Source organism: Lepisosteus oculatus, chromosome 5 (genome assembly GCF_040954835.1).
Source record: "Lepisosteus oculatus isolate fLepOcu1 chromosome 5, fLepOcu1.hap2, whole genome shotgun sequence".
Lineage (NCBI taxonomy): Eukaryota > Metazoa > Chordata > Actinopteri > Semionotiformes > Lepisosteidae > Lepisosteus > Lepisosteus oculatus.
In genome coordinates, this window is record NC_090700.1 from 30,096,664 (window position 1) to 30,115,212 (window position 18,549).

Consider the following 18,549-nt stretch of genomic DNA (forward strand, 5'->3'; position numbering starts at 1 on the left):
TTTATTTATATTTATATTTTATTTATTTATCGGCAATTTGTATTTATCCAAGCCTAGAATAAAGTGTGTGTGGGGGAGACGGCAGTGTCATACAGTGAAATAACCATTCACCCTCTTCCCTCTTTTGGATAATCTTTAAACACTTATTCTAAAATCATTTGGGGCTCATTTGTGTTTTTAGCTTACATTTAGCTTGTGCTTGGTGGGAATTAAACTGGCTGACGGGTCTTTCTTTCCAGCTGTTTCGGCCATAAATAGCATAAGGCATGCTTATGTTCATTGAACAAAAATGAGTTATGCCATATTAAAGTCGACTAGTTAAGTAAATAATTAAAGAGAAGTGTATTTATTACTTCGCATATTTTTCAAGAAGCTAAACGAATCCCTTGCCGGGAGGTGGGAATGTACTGCACTGCAAGGAATCACAAGGAAGAGTTTTCAAAGTGCGAGGGAAAGAGGAGAAAGGTGTTTTCAGGTTGTGTGCGTTCTGCAGCCATTTAGAAAGGGAGTAATAAGAAGGGTGACGGAAAGCAGTTCGATTAAATACATTTTAAACACTTGTGACCAATCAAATTCACGAAACAGAGAAAAATATATACTGTACTGGCTAGGGCATTTGGCGAGTACACGTACTAGACACCCAATGAAATACCCAGTCCGCTGATGTTGCCAAACCTGGCCTGAGTCTTCCGCTATTTTCTTTCTCTCTGTCCCTCTTTTGGGAGCTGTGTCTCTGCTAGTGTGCGTACGGTGAGGTTGTTTGGTCTGGATGTTGCGCTCAACTCGCATTGATCCATTGATTGCACATGGTCCCCGAGTCTGACCTCCGCGCCCAGAGAAGCCGTTTCCATGGTAACCTCCCCATGCACTAACCAGCAGCTGATTGTAAATTCCTGCAGAAAAAGAAAATCCTTGCAAGTAGCCGGAGAAAGAGAGAGAGGGAGAGCGAGAGCTGTAGCAATGCGCGGATCTTCATCTCTCCTCCCCCTTCCTCTTCTCGTCTTCACTCTATCTCTCTCTCTCCCCCTCTCTCTCTCTTATATTGAAATTGGCTAGGGTCGAACATGATCACAGAACTCTCTCCAGTGTTGCACATAGCCGGGCACCTCGTAGTACCCGAGCATTTAAAGTAAAACACGGGGAAGGGAGAGCAACCCGAGCAGGGCTAAGGAAGAAAGGAGTATCCTCACCTTGCTCTTCATTGAACGCCTCAAAAAATTGTGTTGCTTGCTCTTGTCCGAGGACGTACATGTGTATATGTTTAAGCAATTTTATTATATGTATGTAATATGTATAGGTACGCTGTGATGCGCGCTAGTATTGGATTTTTAGGTTTCTTTTTGGTTGCCTTTGTCCAACAGCCTGATAGTGCTTTAGGAACCAAATCTACTCAAGGTAAGTTTGTTTTTTTCTTTCATTTTACACTAATTTGACGCTGATATGTGGGGGCGGGTTGCTTTTAGTTATGCGTTTTTAAATGAGTTTCACACTTGGCTGGAAAATCAGAGCAAGTTAAACGCAAATCCTTTTCTAACGACTTGTAAATAATGCTTTTGTTGAAGTAATAAATAAGTGATCTGTTACAAGGAAACGAGGTACTGGTAGTATCTTAGGCTGGGATACGACAGATAAAAGGCAAACAAGAAACTTAACATAGTTTCTTGCATTATAGTGCTCAAGATAAAAGTTCTAAAGTTTTAAAGGATTATTGCATTTATCACGAGTTTTCATTGTGCTGTTGCGTGATGTGATTTCATTTACTAATAATTCTATCTTACGTTTACAAAGCAGATACAATGTTTTAACTATTATATTTTGATTGACTTATCACTGATCAGTTAAAGCTTTAATGTCTCAACGGATTATTATCCTTATTATTAGAACTGAATTAGTCTGAATTGATAGCAGACATTCATGTTTTATATCCAGTAAATGTATAAAACAATTTGAATGCAGATTCATGGTGCTGGTGTCAATGATCCCTTTTATGTGAATATAAACTCTGAATTGCTGTACTCTGCCAGTCCTTTACCATGCCTTGTTCATTCTCGCACAATTCAGCATAAACTCAGCAATCTCATTTTGGTAGTCCAGGTGGCTGCTCAGTAAAAGCTGCCCGTTTAAATTATAACAATGGTAGTTACTGCTAATACTCGTAATTAATATTACAATAATAACTGTACCCTGAATGGGTCTCAGCAGGACTGCTTATACAGTTAATGTAATTTCTCAAAGGATGTAAGGATGTATGCACTGAGTTACAGACACACTCAGACATGTGTATACACTTTATAGATGAAAGATGTCCATGTATATTGTTAGCTTCTGAAAGTAATGAAAAGTTATTTGTTTAAAACACTTTACAGGAGCTCAATCAATAATCACCAGGAATCTTAAATTTGTTGGGTTTTTTTTGACGATTGAATGTTCTCTTGTTTTAGAGGATTGTCAAGTGGGGTAGTTTAGTCTAAAAAAAGCTTTTGTAATTCATCCCACTCTGAACTACTCAATCTTAAAGATCAGTGGCAGAGTGGTTCATGAAGTGTTGTCCAGTACTTTTATCAAAAAGCATTGACAAACTACACTGTAATTACCTGTACCAAATGTGCTAAATATTGAAACTGTAATGGGTAATATTGTACATTTGTTAATTTTTAAAACTTACACATTTTGTTGTTCTCTGCAATGCTTAGTCTGGTCTTAGTAAGTAAGGTTGGAATATTTATTTGACTCATTTGAAGTAGTACTAATTACACACAGAAGTAGCAGGAAGATCGCATGTAACTTCGACATCCAGTTCAGAATATTGTAGTCATCTGTATTTGACTCCACATGGCTCATCCATAGGATGCCCAAGCAATGTGGTGAGGTATACAAGTAATGCCACGTTTAAATAAAGAGGAAGAAAAGACGCCGTTTGGGCTGTTGAGAAGCAGTGAAGGAGGGAAAAATGACTATTTTGCACCCTGGGTGGTCTGCTCCCACTTGTGGGAAAACCTAATATTTACATTTTACAATTAGAACTTATTTCTTTCCTTTTCTGATTGCACATTTTGTTGTTCAGAGTTCAGAAGTGAGCAGGCTACTTCTGGACTTAACCTTACGTGGAGAAAGTACATTGAGCACCACAGCTCATATACAGTAAGGTTTTGTTGCTGCTGCCTTCCCCAGCCTCAGAGAAAAGGACCACATTTACAGACCCTCATGACTTAAGATTTTGAAATTACTCCTTGAGTGATGCTATGCACTGTAATTTTAGATTTGTGCACATCAGCACAGCATTTTGTATGGGCTCGTTTATAGTCTTTTGCTTTGAAAAACTTTGTAACTGAAGTTAAGGTGTGAAAGGGGAGGATTAAATACTTTTATGGTAAGACCAGGTGCCATGGATGTCTGTTCAGCATGGCCAAATACTATTAGATGAACTTGTTTCCAGCATGATTTGCCTCATGAGGGGATATGATAACATTTAAAATTAAATTTGTGATGGACATGTAACATGTCTAAAGTGTTCCTTTACACCTTTTAAAGAAACAAGGTTTTCCTCAGCATCTACAATATGTAAACTGATACTTAAATTATATTGCATATATATATAAAATTCTTTTGAGTAATTGCCATTTTTTTACTCTTCTTTGTTACATTTTATAGGTGACCTCATGTGGTGTCTGATGCAATGAGAACATAGTGTGTTAATAAAGTTTATAGTATGATGTAAAACTGTACAGTAAATCTTGGTCACATGGAATAAGGATAAGCTCCCTCTGGTCAACTCTCAGAGAAGCCAATCTGGTGTAAAAGTATGTTAACTGTCTGTGGTTAACCTTCTGAAACAAGGAACAGGGACTAGAGAGAGAAAGGAAAAAATAGACAATGACAGAGATTAAGGGGCACAATTTGTGAAGTAAATATTTACTTAACACAGATGTTAGCGACAAGCCTCTTTGTCCCCCATCAGTGTCAGGACAATCCTAGATTCTGCATGAAAAATCATAAGAAAAAGTTGGAGGGTGGCTTGTCTGATATTGCCATCAATCGATGGATGCCCCTAGATCCTGAAGGAGGAGAAGTGTGGAGAATGTAGCGGCCCACAGTCTGATCAAACACGGCAGGAGCCATTGCTACGCAGCGCCAAGGCAACCAAGAGAGACAAAATGACATGCCGCAGTAACTGTGTTGGTGTAACCTTTGCACCTTGCTTGAATGTCTAATTCAGAAAGCCTCTGCTGGAACAGGCTACAGTGCGGACTGTGTGGGAAAGACTCTGATGTGAAAACACTGTGCAAACGAGGCTCACAGGAGAATGTAGTGTACCTGGAAAGCTAGCCCTCACAGCAGGGGGAGGGGAGTGTTTTTTTGCTTCATCATTCTTTTCCTTTTAGTCATTTCCACAGGCCTTAGTTGTAGCCGGCGGTGTCCAATTTAATGTCTTTGTCAATACTGCTGGCTAAATAAGAACAAGGGCTCATGAAATTATGAAGTATTATGTTGGTTTTCATCTTATCTCAAACTTGAGCCTTTTTACCCCTGAAGGATATTTTAGTCTTAAATTTCTTTGTCCGTTCCATGAAATAAAACAATGTATTTTTAGAACAAGAACATAAGAAAGGCTACAGGTGAGGAGAGTACTTGTGGCAGGTCTTCCCATCAAGTCAATTTTTCTGAGGTCCCACGTCCAGCTTCAACAAATAGTTAGGGAATTTTGTTCCCAAGCCTCACTGCTGCTTTCCTGTCCTTGAGTTTATGTATTTTTGTGGATCTGCAAGAGGCCCCACGGATTGACGATGTGAATGCCTTTCGGGATTTTGATGCATAGTGTGAATTGTCACTAAAAGCTTATGTGCACTTTAAGGATTTTTGGGGGAAGTACTCAAGTTTTGTTTTAGATTTTACAACAGCCCTATAAAAGTGTACAAACCTAAGGTGTGAGATTTTGTTAACTGAGATTTTGTTAACTGAGTAGAATGAACATTTTGTAATAGAGCACTGCTTTTTAACAGAGACTATGTACTGTTCATCTCCTCAGTCTGTGTTTGTTCTACAATTACATTAAGGAATGTGTTATTGAGTCTTTCTGAGTCATACAGATGCATTACTGTTTACCATATAAAGTAATATATTCCTCTCCCAGCTACACACCTATTTTGTCTGTTCTTTACCATGTTTTGACCATGCTTTGGGTCTTGTTTACCTCAACATTTTCTGAATGTAGTGTGCTCTTCAGTAGCCTTTAGCCTGTTACATTGAGGTACCCTATCAAAAGCTCCATGGCAGTTATCGAGGCTCACAGTCTTCTCAGTGTAAGATGAATCAAGTTGTGGCCACTGATCATTATTCTTTACCTGTCCAGTGGACGCTCTTTCCTTAGTTTTCCTGGTTGTGCTGATAATCGTTTTCCTTTTTACCGATTTCCAAACTATTATGTGGTGGAAGTGCTTTTTTTTGTAGACTTATGTGTACAATATTTATTTGGCACTAGTAAAACCTGAACCTGTGTTTCAAGGACTGGATGTGAAAAACAACAAAAAAGAAGTCTGAGTCCTCTTGAGGCATTTTGTGCTTGATAAGGTCACTGTGGTCAAATCATGCTTCAAAATGAGGTAAATACATTGAACATCTGAAACATTGAAAACAACATTATAAAAGACCTTTATTCTGTGTGTGCTGCAGTGTTGAATAACAAAGATGTCCCAACTGCAAATTACTTTTATAAACAAATGCCAGTGCTAGATGGTCTGTGACTGGTGTTAGCACCTACAGTATTAGCAGTTGGATTAACACTTGAAGATGGCAGTACACCAGGCTGAAAGGAATGAATTGTTCATGTTAATCTAGGTCACAGGTGAAAATGAAGCATTAAATAATTTTGGCATCCATTGCATTTAAATGCATCTTTTACAGCATTCAGAAATGTATGTAATATGTACAAAAGTATTACAAAAGTCTGTCATTTGTGTTCTTTCTCAATATTGTTATCAATTATCACTTTTCAGTTCTTGTCTGGATTTATAAAACAGTTTACTCCTATCACCCATGGTCCTTTGGTAATTATTTAATACAGAACTGCAGGTAAATCCCTATAGCCAGGTTTGTGATGTTATTGAAATCAGCATTTTGAATTGTCGTGATCAATTGTAAATTAATGCAGATGTTTGCCTCTGATTGATTTGTTATCCCAGTATACCGAAATACTTGGGTTTCATAACACAAGTTTATCTTTAAAGGAAGTGAACCATTGAGCTACTGTACTGTACATAACTGAACATGCATCATCACCGTTGCCATCATTGTCATTTGTTGTTTGCCATTTCACTCCAGAGATGGTAGCATTTAACCTTAATTTCACTGATGCAGCAGTGACATCCATATACTGTAAATGAGTTTGTTTGAATGCCCTTTTCTTCCAAAATGTAAGGTTATACTTTTTTACTTAAAAGAATCCTTAGGATTTTTATGTAGTCCAACTAAGCATGAACACGTCATCTCTTGTTTATTGTCTCAACAGCTTAGTGGTGGCTACCCAGTGTAATGAGAAATATTACCATCCGACAGCAAAAGCCCAATAATATCCAAGTGTTGCATTATCGGGTCAACAGGAAATAAAAACAAATTACAGATCTCCTGGTTGGAAGGCTTTTTTATACACTTCCAGTAAGGCTTTGGCAAGAAGTCTTAAGCCAGTTAGATTGGCCTTTTGTGAAAGCCTAGTGAAATGAAGATCTGTCAATTGAGAATTAGTATGCTGGACATTTATAAATTCAACATGAAGGACCTGGAGCTGTGTGGGATTGAGGTTCAGGTACAACATAGTACAGGTTCTTTGAAAACATTTATAGGACTAGTCCCTGTGTTAATGATTTGCTATGCTGTTATTTAAATAGATTTCAACACTTTCTAGTGGTTAAAAATAGTTTATTAATGCAGGCTCTGGGTGTACAGGATCTGCCTCGTAGAATTTCAGTATTTAATGTTGAACTTGTCTCTAGTTTCTGTGTAAGTCTGGCACAGTCAACAAGTGTTGCTTTGTAAACAGCAATTTAGCTTTATGCAGTTGAGAAGGTGCGTGCAGAGGACGCTTGCAGATAGGGAAGAGTACCTATTGCATAGCACTTTCCAGCTCTGTGCTACTGAACCATAATGTGTTTCATTGTAATAGGCAGGAGACCCTGGGCACTTCGCACTGACTCCTGTTGGTTCTGTTGATTCTGTATAATTGGGATGGAAATAAAAATGTTGTTATACTGAAGAACGTATTATGTCAGAAACATCCTTACCTTCAGCACCCTGCCCTTGTGCTGTGTTACTATGGCCTTTGTTCCTACAAAACACAAGAATGCGAGAGTCTGACATTCTTGTGCATGGGAACTCATTTCTCCTAGTTACTCATATTTACTTTCTGTTAAAGATTGTGAAAAAAATCATTTCAGGTAAGAGGTTCACAACATATCTATGCATGTAGTCAAGACAAACATAGGAAACTGCCCATTTACCAAAACCAAAATCTGACTTCTGACCTTATACAGAAGCATGATTTTGTTATTATTACTAATGTACTTGAATGCACTTTAAACCAAAGCAACTTAAATTGCACCCATTTATACAGCTATTTTAATGTAGCTATTTGGCTGAAGTACCTTGCTCAAGATTACAGGAGTGTACCACCAGGCATGCAAAGTAATGTAGTATACTGTAGATTAAATGTATTTGTAAACCCTCGAGAGGATATTTATTTGTTTTTATTTGTGTATTCATATAGCTGTGTTGGGATTAGGATTTTCTATTTATGGAACAACCGTTCCAACAGGAAATGGTTCTCGGATAGGTGCATACTGTAAGTTTTCCCCTTCCTCTTTTTATTAATGGAAGCAGACAAATGCTTGGGTGTATTAATGATGCCACCCTATCCTCACTGCGGGTACATCAATGAGTCCTTTCTGGACAGTGTTACTAGTGTGGTGGTACAGCTGGGAGATGCTGACTGGTTGCGGTTAGCTTCCTTTATTGTGGAGCTCTTGAACCTTTTGTCAGACACCAGTAACTACACTGAACAGAGTACAAGAAAAGGTTCGACTTCTCAAAGGTGATCAGCCAGCTTCCTCGTATCTCAGGTGAAACCCGATCGAAATGCTGCATCAGTTATTTAGAAGTCCTGTGCTTAAGGATAAATGGGAGAGTTAACTGGAGTTGATAATCCTCTCCTATTATGATGTGTACAGTAACTAAAGTTTGCATTGCCACTGCCTCCACTGACTTACTGTCTGACAAAGCTCTTTTAAGCCGTTTATTTATTGGAATGTAATATAAACAGCGTGCAGCGAATGGGGCTCTTAATGTTTTATGTGAACTTCAGTAGGATCACCACCCTGCCCTGGTCTGTGCTTGGCAGCTCTGCTATATTTACAGTGCTCTGGTTTTCAGGATCGAGTTGATGTGGCATTCAGTGGCAGCCATGCTCACTTCAGTGGTGGTTATGATGTGTTTGCTGCCCCGGCCAGCCTCTTTCTAGCACATAAAGTTAGCAGTGCTTCATGTACTTCATCAGACAGCTGTGCTGACACTTAGATCATTAATCTCTTGCATTTGTTTTGCTCTTCTCAGAGTTTTCGTGAGTCACTGATTGGCAATTGTATGGTTCTGGGGTGTCTATGTATGAGCTTGCTCTGCTACAAGACCAAAACAAAAAGAAAACTAAGTACTGTTTCTTAGACTCATAGTTCTGGCTTCAGTGTTTAATAAATTGGATGAATTTAACATTTAATTTTCTTGGCTGTTCTGTTCGGTACATCAATATCTCAGTCTGTAACTACATTATTTCTATATTAAATAATTTCCTAGTCAATAACTGGTATTTCTGTAATATCTGCAATAAAAGCTTATGTTTAGAACAGTTTGTTTACATTCTTCAATTCTAGCACAAGCCTTAGGGACTGTATTGGAAAACCTATTGTTTGTTAAGTGATTGAAAAAACAGACACTCTGAATGTCAAAGGAATTCAGTTAATAACAAAATACTTTACTTTATTTGATGGATTTAGCTAATTCTGTTCAGGTTCTGCCCGGAGGATGGCAGCAGCATGAATGTATCAGTAAAGCCATTAGAGGTATTGATGTTCTCAATGAGCCAGAAGTAAGCCTACTGTCTTATCTGCCACCCACAGTAATATCATTTTTTGCTATGTGGCAGTCTTAAAAGTTCTTTCTTTTTCATATGTCAATATAATTTTTTAATGTGCAGCAATAACATTTTCTTTATTTCTGTCTTTAGTGTATATGTTACTTTTTTAAGTTTAAAGTGATCTGCCAAATCAGAATTCGGGTCATACTGAACAGTGAGATTTCCTTGAATCTCACAAAGCAAAACCACTAGAAATAACCACTGATTTTACAGTTACAGCCCATACAGTGAGTGATTTCTATCACTTTCCACCCATCTCCATTTATTATGCTATTTTTTAAAAGAAATTATCAAGTGTGGAGCTGATTACGTTTGCCCTTTCTGCATCTTTGTTTCTCTGTAGAATGGGGCACAGGTATGAATGATCCTCTTGACTTAACAATGGATGATTTAAATCTGGGACGCTAAAGATTTCCATCACTGCCATCACTGGAAGTGGAATTAGAGCAGTAGTTAACAAAACAGTGTTTGTAGTATTAGTGGGCAATAATCAGTCTTGAAAGTCACAGACTGGGCAAGCACCACCAAAGCTGAAGTAATGTTCCTGGAGTTGCGAATTGGTTTTCTAATCATCCAAAAAATATTCACCCCCCCCCCCAATTCATTACAAGAGCAGTAGCTCATTCATTTAGGATTAGTAGCCTATGCATCAGGACCCAGTTGAAAATAATAGGCTACAGCACAGTTATAATTATGTTGCCCTGTGTTATAATTGGTGTCTTTGAACCACTTGGCTAGAGAGCACTCAATACGAATAATTACTGTGTGCATCGGAGAAAGTGTCATGTAACTTATTCAAGTGGTATAAATATAAGGTCTGCAACAGCTTTAATTGCTACTATATACAGTATGTGTATATAAATATCATATTTAGCTAGAAAGAAACCCCTTGGCCCTAGTACATAAATACGAGTGACAAGGGGTAATGTTGTAGTCCCAATAGACTGTAATAAAATTAAAACAGGTATATCTGAGTTTTGCAGAACTAGCTCTTGTTTTGAATTATTCAGCTGAATTTACAGCATCTACTGTAGCTGAGAGGTTGCATCATTCACAAAATAGTTTCACCAACAAATCACAGCTGAAGCTTTAATTGTATAGTATAGTCCCAATAGTTTTAAATGTCGCTGCGTTGTTCCTGCATTTTTAGAAAAGAATGTCAGCATACACATTAACTTTGAAATAGGAATTATGTAGCCCTGGGTGTCAGCTCAAAGCAACCCTCTTCCAGAACAGTCTGCGAGCCAGTCTTAGTTCCTTACAGAAGAAAAAAGAGACTATTGGTACAGCATGTATTAAGAGGCATGATTATTAGGCAGTGCCTCTGTTCATGTTCTGTGAAATGAAATCCTTTAAAGTGGTGCCAAACCGAACATCAGAATTAAATCCTAATAATTAAAATAAAGAAAATGGTTATGAACAGTCCTTGTCTGCTAATGCCTTCGTATTTCCGAATTTTTTTTCCTTTTTGTTTTAGAAATAAAGCCTGCGTAGTTAGCATACCCCTTTTCTTCAATATCTTGGTTTAAAAAAAAAAAGTGTTTTCCAGAACATAGGTTCAGTAATCCAGACAGCATTTTTTGCCTCACAATGATAGATCCCTCTAAAAGTACCCCCTGAGGTCTTGAATCCTTTTATACAGTTATTATGTCTTGTAAAATGGCAGTGACAGCCTGCCTTGCCATTTGAAGTCTGTCCAGAGGAGCAGTAGTGCTGACAGATTAATCCTCTGGAATATTTAAAGCAGATAAGGCAGAGGTACCTCAGCAAGAAGCTGAGCATTTGGCAGACATGCACAAGCCCCAGCTCATCAATTACAATGTCATGTTAAGTTAAAGGTATATTTATATTACAGTATTTTCTATATTCATATTTTTATTCTAATATTTGTAGTGACTTTAACGTCTTGTTCATCTTTGTTTTTATTGACATCTTAAGAAAACAGGATGACCTGCCAAATGCTTCAGAAAAACCTTTAAAAATGTATTTCTCATTTATCTTTGTCACATTTCAAGATGGAAACATTTTTTACTAGGAAATCAATAATTAAAACACAGAAAAATGTTATTCAATTACATGAAATTAAGTTATGAGCAGGAGCAAAATTAGCAGCATCAGGATATCAGTGAATTTATGCATCTTTGTACTACATTTATGTAGGAAATGGTAACAGATCTCCACAATTGATCATTTTTTTATCATATTGTACTATAAAGTGATACTGATACACACTTCCACACTGCTTAGATTATGTTACCAAATGGAAGCAGCAAAACTTTTTATATCTGAACTCTGATGAGACTGATGTTGTGCTGACTGGCTCTCCTGAGAAAGTACAATTTCTTAGGTCAGATATCCGGGTGTCATTTTTGACCTGAGACTTGCGTTTGAAACTCAGTGTAATGTTATGAAGTTGTCCTTTTTTCACCTTCACAACATTGCTTTACATTTTTCTCCGATGCCTACTCTGAAAGTGAATGTATGCATTTGCCTATTTCGGGCTTGCTTATTGTAATACAGTTCTTTATGATATATCCAAATATATTCCTAACAGGTTACAGCACGTCCAGAACTCCATAGCTGAGACCTTATCTTAAACTAAAATGTATTAACATATATCACCTGTTTTAGCTTCCTTGCACTGGTTTCCAGTGGATTTCAGAATCAACTTCAGAATACTGCTGCTGCTTGGCTTCTAGGGCTTGAACAGTTTGGGTCTTAATTATAAAGAGAATTGCTAACCTCTCATATGACTACAGTTTGTACTTTTAAGTCTCAGGCCTTCTTCCCAGTAGGAGACTCCAAACACTGGGAGACCAGGCGTTCTGTTCTGTTACTCCAAGGCAGTGGAATGACCCCCCAGCCCATCTCAGATCTTAAACTTCAGTCAGCACTTTAAAATTCTTACATTTCTTAATTTAAGGAATACACTTACCTTTATACTCTATTTCATCCTGTTTTACTATTTTACTTTAATAAATGACTAAATATATTTATGTATAGCTGTCTCTATTATTTTATTATAAAGCACTTTTGGATGTTGTATCTTTAAAGGTGCTATATAAATATATACTATGGATAAGCCGGTATGTATTCCAAGGTGAAGTACTTTGTTTTGATAATCTTACATAATTCTTAGATGTACATTGCTTTACCAAAGGTAGGTGTGTGTTATAGCCCTACTTCTCAAATGGAAGGTTTCCTTTCCTTATTTTTTATGTAGAATGCAAAGTGGACACGGGTAAATCAAAGATATTAAATGGATTGATGTGCCTTTATATAGTCAGCGTGGCCATCTTATACCATTTGTTTTCGTTTTTTTATTTTCTTCTCCCCAATCCTGGGGTTTGCTTCAATAGTGTATCACTGCCATTACTATATTATAATTTTACGATAGTGCTATAATTTTATTAGAATATTATAATTTAATATTATAGCATCACCACCCTGCAGTCTCTCAGAGGCTAAGCAAGGCTGGGAGTTGTCAGTAGGTGCAAGACAGGAGCCGTCCAGAGAAAACCAGCTTGTTGGTGTAAGTGGTGTTGTGGACCGATTACACCTGGCTCTGTTTCCCTGGGAGCAAAATTTCAAACCAAATACCTTAATAATGGTGACAGAGTGCTCTAGGTGTTGTCTTTTGGATGAGACAGTAAAACCGAGGTCCAGGCTACTAGAGGTGTTAGACCTGGAGTCTTCACTAAATAGCACCCTTGGCTTTCACAATTCAGGCCAGCCTAAATTCAATGGGTAATGCAATTTCTCACTTCTCCACTTGATCTCCTGGGTTGTGGTACTGCTGGAGCAGAATGGTGGCTGCACATCATCCTTTTTGGTACAGCACATCTACAGTAGCTGAAGTGAGTCCACTCGTATATGTAAAGTGTGGTGGGATCATTTTGACTGAAAAGCACTATATAAATGCAATAACTGCTATTATCATTGTTTTGCCGAGCGCTCCAGAGACACTCTGTAATGTAAAGAAATGCAGGACATTCGTTTTAAGCTGCTAGGATTTAATTGCTTTTCAGCATCGTTTTAGGTTTAAAAAGAATCGAAGTTTGAGCTTGTCTGTTGAGGCATTATTTTCAGTCTGAGGTGGAAATGTAAGATGCTTTGTGTACTTTTAGCATACTTCACATGAGTATCTATTTTCCATCACAGCCCTGTAATGGAGGTTCAGTACTGGTTAGAAGTGAGACGCTTCCCTCACTGAGAACAGTACACATCTGCAAGGGCTCACTGGGAGCCATGAGAGGCCAGGCCAGTAAATACCACCCTACCCTCGGTGCCAATCAGCCAACTGTGCACCACTTTTTAGAGAATCCCATTCATAGTCAGCTAGTGACAAGACCCAGACTCAAACCCAGGACTCCTTCAGACCCTCAGGTGTGTTCCTTTACCAGCTGAAGACTTGGGAGACTCTGTCTGGCTGATACTTGTGAACAGGGTTTTTTGCTGAAACAAAGTGAGTGAAGTACATTGCTCATGGGTACAACAGCAGTGCCCAACCAAGGTGAACCCTGTCCTCCATAATAGTGTCATAGTACATCTCTTTATTAACTGAAAGAGGAAAGATGCTCAATTCCTTGTGCATAAACTTCTATTATTCAACATAACTTTCAAAATTTGGATTACATTTACTAATACCTTCAGAGAATTAATTTAATCGTGATCCACTACATTTAACCATCAGCCTGCCCTCTTTCCTCTCTCAGGTTTAAATATCACATCCTACTACGAAGACATGCCATATTTAAAAAGATACCCCAAAAATTGAAGGACTTTCAATTTTTCACCTTTAATTTTTGTCTGGCTGCATCAGGCCCCTGATGTGCTAGGTTAGTCTGTGAGCTATCAACATGTTCTAGTTCTTTTGTGTTTGAGCATTTCAGATTTACCTCTGTAAGCCTGCTTTTTCTAAATGTTTAGGACACGTACTGCAGTTTCACAGCTCCGGCTCCTAGGCTATTTGACTGCCTACCATGTAGACTCTAGTCTAAGCATCGTCAATGCACTGCTTTCCTGCTTGTTTTGTTAGATGTAACAAAAAAACCTTGCTGTCTCCTTCCTGATCCACCCAACATTGACATCCATCTCACCTCCTGTCCACAGTAATTATTCATTGAAGGAGTAAGGCCTTCTGTTCCTTTATAATGGTTCAGAAGAATTTTCTGTATGCCAGCTTCTCACTTCGAATAACCAGGCCAGTCTGCTTGTTTGTCCTGTATTCAGGGAAAAAGATGAATTTTGTGAGTTAGCAAACCCACAACATTGTCTGAGTTGTCCAGGGGACAAGCGTCTAAAGGCAGTTTAGGGTTCAGGGGAGAGTAAATACAGCCTGATGTTTGAATTGCACACCTCCAGTCTGCCAAGTACTCTGCCACTCCACTGTTAGTTTCTCTTGAAGGACACACCATCTAGAAGAGGATAAAGATATTTTCATTTTTATACTGTTTATACGTTTTATACTGTCTTAAACTCTAGATGCATTCTACAAATATTAATACTATCAAGTATCTGTTTATCTCCGAGCAGTAACACATTTCAGATTAAATATCAGATTAAAGATCTGTAATTAAATTAAATTAAATATTTAAATTGAAAGAGGATATAGAAACTGCTTCTGTTTCAACAGAGGTAACTTGCACCCAGCACTTAAATGACATAACAGTATTATTTATATAGAATGAATAGAAAAACCTTTGGGTTAATGAGAACACTGGACCATTAACTGCATTTTTTCTGTTACTTGATCTACAAGATAAAGAGCAAACCAGCTTTCTCACACTTGTGCTTAACAGAATATGGAAAGCTCCACAAAAAGGCCTGTAACATTAGACATTCAAAGATGTCAGAGTTATGATGGCTGTACAGATTGAAGACAATTTTATGGTTGATTATAGCAGTTCATGTATTCAGTGAACTTTTTATTATATACTGTATATTGTTTCTTTTGCCCTGTTTCTGATTCAGTTGAGGCTATTAACAGACTATGTAATGGGAGTAAATGTATTTATTAAAACTTTTAAACCTTGAGGTGTGAAAGGGAAAGAAATTAGGGTCACACCAGCTGAAAAAGCACTGCTTTGTGCAGCACTGATATAGTTCCCTATCTCATTTCCTTTCACTCAACAGTTAGAAGTGAATTCAGGAGCTGTTTGTTTTTACTGGAACATTGAGTTAGCATGGCAAAAGGCAGTCTTAGCAGAAACAACAATAATCTTTTACAGAATGCATATAAGAAATTATGCAACACGAAAGAAATTACATAAAAAGCCATATATAAACTTCACCTTAAAAGACAACGGTCAAAGGATCTGTTTTATTTTACATAAATTTGTTTTTTTTTTCTCAATGTTTATTCACTCCAGTTTGAAATTCCTAATTTTACTCTATTCTGCCAAAACTATTCCCAACAGCTTATATACGTCAACTAAAACAAAAAAAGAGCTTTTCATCTATGTGCGTGAGTCAATTACAAGGGCAGTGTTACTGAATGCATTCTTTTTTCAAGTGTTCAGAAGAATGTCCTCTTAACTGAACCATAACAGTATTGATTCTGACATGTTTAGTTTAGCAGCAGAGGCATTTAAATTTTGAATCACTCCAGTGCAGTTCAGTTTCTGTTGTGCTTGAGACAATATTCTAATCCCAACTAATACAGCCTTTTATCTCAATAACTGACTTTTTGCACCATTTCTCTGACGTAAATCATTTGCTAAGTGTATCTTCTTTATTGGAAAAAAAAAAGAGTTTAGAAAATTGAAAAAAGCTCAAACTGAATCACTTTGCATTCTAAGACTAGGTATACTACTGTCTTGAGCCTGTTCATCTGCCCTAAACATCTTAAATCAGTACTTAACTTACACATATTTACCTTTCCTTTAGCTTAAGTAAAGTTTTCATGTAAACTGTACAATTTCCATTCCGTTGCCTTGTGTTCTTCGAATGAAAATAAGATGGTTGAAACATTATCTCCAATGCACTGTGTTCTGTAATGTCTGAATCTGCAGTAAATGCTTTTGTCTACTTTGAGGTCTTTTCATAATCTTCCTCCTGAAAATGTTTTGGAAGACTGCTGTGACTTGTTTTTAATTCCTCAAACGTTTGCAACATTTTCTGCAAACATGCATCAGCTCGGAGCCTAATATCTAACTCTTTAACTCCTCGAGTCATAGACCTTCCACTTTAGCAGTCCCAGTCTAGGCTGTGGGGAAATCAAGAGCTTACTGTGCTGCATCCCCTCTGTAAGAGCTGAGTTATATGTGCTGACAAGGGTGGAGCTGCCATTGCAGCTCCCTGGACAATGAAACTTTACTCCATACAAATCAAAGCCTTTTCTCAAACTAAAACCTGTTACACGAAAGCCTACTTTACTGGTCTGAGAGATGCCTGAAAGGATCACTGGGCAGCTTTGTAGAGCAGTTGTTGGAGTTCTGAACTCATAACTGAGATCTGTGGGTTCAAATCTCAAATAAGACGATGCTGTTGTGTCCTTGAGCAAGGTACTTCATCCGAATTGTTCTGGGAGATATCCAGTTGCATAAATTGGAGTAAATGAGAGTCACTTTGTATAAAAGCATCAGCAAAAAATAAAATACTAATAGTAATAATCATTATATGGTGAAAATTGTTTAAAATAAAATGAATAAATCACAAGGGTAGTCTTGGGGCTTTATCTTCTTCAGGGCTGCTCTTCTTCTTAAGGATCTCTCTGCTCACATTAGGTGAAATGTCCTTTAACCTTGATGCAACCAGTAGCACTCTACATGCTCCTGTCACACTGTAAAGGCAGATAACATTTCAATCAGGGCACCACGGAGCTAAAAGTAAACTACTGAAATAGCCCAGTGTTCCTAGAATTCACGTTCCTGGTTTTCACTGGCATTGATGCGACAGCTTGTCGCTCTCCATTCAAGATAATTGAAGCCTGCTGTTTTCCTAGAGGTGGTGTGTGTGGCTTATAGCCACGCAGGAGTAATCAGACTTATTAACCTTTACCCCACAGGAAAGCACTTGCTTATATTGTCTTTTCATGAAGCTTGGTAACGACTGCTCAGTGGGGCAGAGAAATGGTGAAGTAACCACTCTCAATATTAAAAGAACCTTAGACTGGCAATAAAGAATAGGTAACTTTGGTTTTCCCCTCAACCACATGACAAGGTTTACTGTTAGAACTTTTATTTGAAACTAGTATAACCTGTATAACACAAATGACATTTAATTTTGCTTGTTTAGGGGAGCAGAACAAAAACCTTTATAATAGTTGCAGAACAAAAAGTACTTGAATGCCACTGATTGTGTGTAATTGTAAACATCCCGTAATCTTTTTAAATGTATACTCAGCATCAAAGGAAACTTATTATTCCATTTATGCACAGTGGCCTCCAAATGTATTCAAACCCCAAGTGAAAAAGAAACAAAAAACACATATACAGTAACAGAATGAGTTACAGATGGGATAAAGTCTTGCTAAGACGAATTATACTGTGATCATAATAGCAGTACAGAGAAATGTCATTGTGCCATACAGCGTCTTTTAAAAGTATTCAGGACCTTCCTATGATTCCAATTTTGTGAATGATGCATGCATATATTTTTAAACTTAATATTGTATTCCAAAGCTGAAGACTTCTAAAGATAAGACAAGTTATAGTTAATGTCAGTTAAAAGTACAACAAGACTCAAATATGTTGAGTGCATGAGTATTCAGCACCCTTAGCAGCTATTACAGCTGCAAGTCTTTTTGGTTAAGTCTCTATCAATGTTTTACACTAGCTTGGTGAAATGTCTGCACATTCGTCATGGCAAATTTGCTTAAACTCTCATGTTGCCTGGAAATTGCTCATGAACACCAGTTTTCAAGTCTTTTCTCAAAAGTATTCAAGTAGCGACTTTGACTGGGCCACTCTATGACAGTCAGTCATTTTCTTATTCTTCAGTCAGTCCAGTGTAGCATTGTCATTGTCCTGCTGAAAGGTGATTTTTTTGTCCCAGAATTCAGCCTGAAAGAGGTTGTCCTGTAACATTTTCCAATACTTAGCTCCACGTATCCTCCCATCTATCTTGACGAGTTTCCTATTGGTGAGAAGCAGAACGATAACATAATTCTGCACTATATATAGTTGAATTTGAGAAATCATAATGGTCATATTTATTCTTATTATTTAGTATTTCTCTAAATGAAATTCAACAAAAACCAATCTACAGTAACGTTCTGCTCTTTGGAAGTGCACTGGAAGCCTACTGAAGGTTTTCTGTTTACCTGGGCTGTGAAAAGAGGTAACACACTTAAGAAATTCAGTAGTACCAATATTCAGCAATAGTTTGGATCACCATGTTTAAGGTTAGAGAACTGTCCAAACAGTACAGGC

The 18,549-nt window shown here is 37.6% G+C and overlaps 1 protein-coding gene across 2 annotated transcripts in view; it reads left to right on the top strand.

The window, feature by feature from the left end:
* The first annotated feature begins 879 nt into the window (after nt 1-879).
* Nucleotides 880-18,549, top strand: part of scube3 (signal peptide, CUB domain, EGF-like 3) — a 115,373-nt gene continuing 97,703 nt past the window's right edge. For both annotated transcript variants that reach the window (XM_069190263.1, XM_069190264.1), the window contains exon 1: nt 880-1,395. In XM_069190263.1, the coding sequence (XP_069046364.1) occupies nt 1,290-1,395 (106 nt within the window). In that variant the 5' untranslated portion in view covers nt 880-1,289. The remainder of the gene's footprint in view (nt 1,396-18,549) is intronic.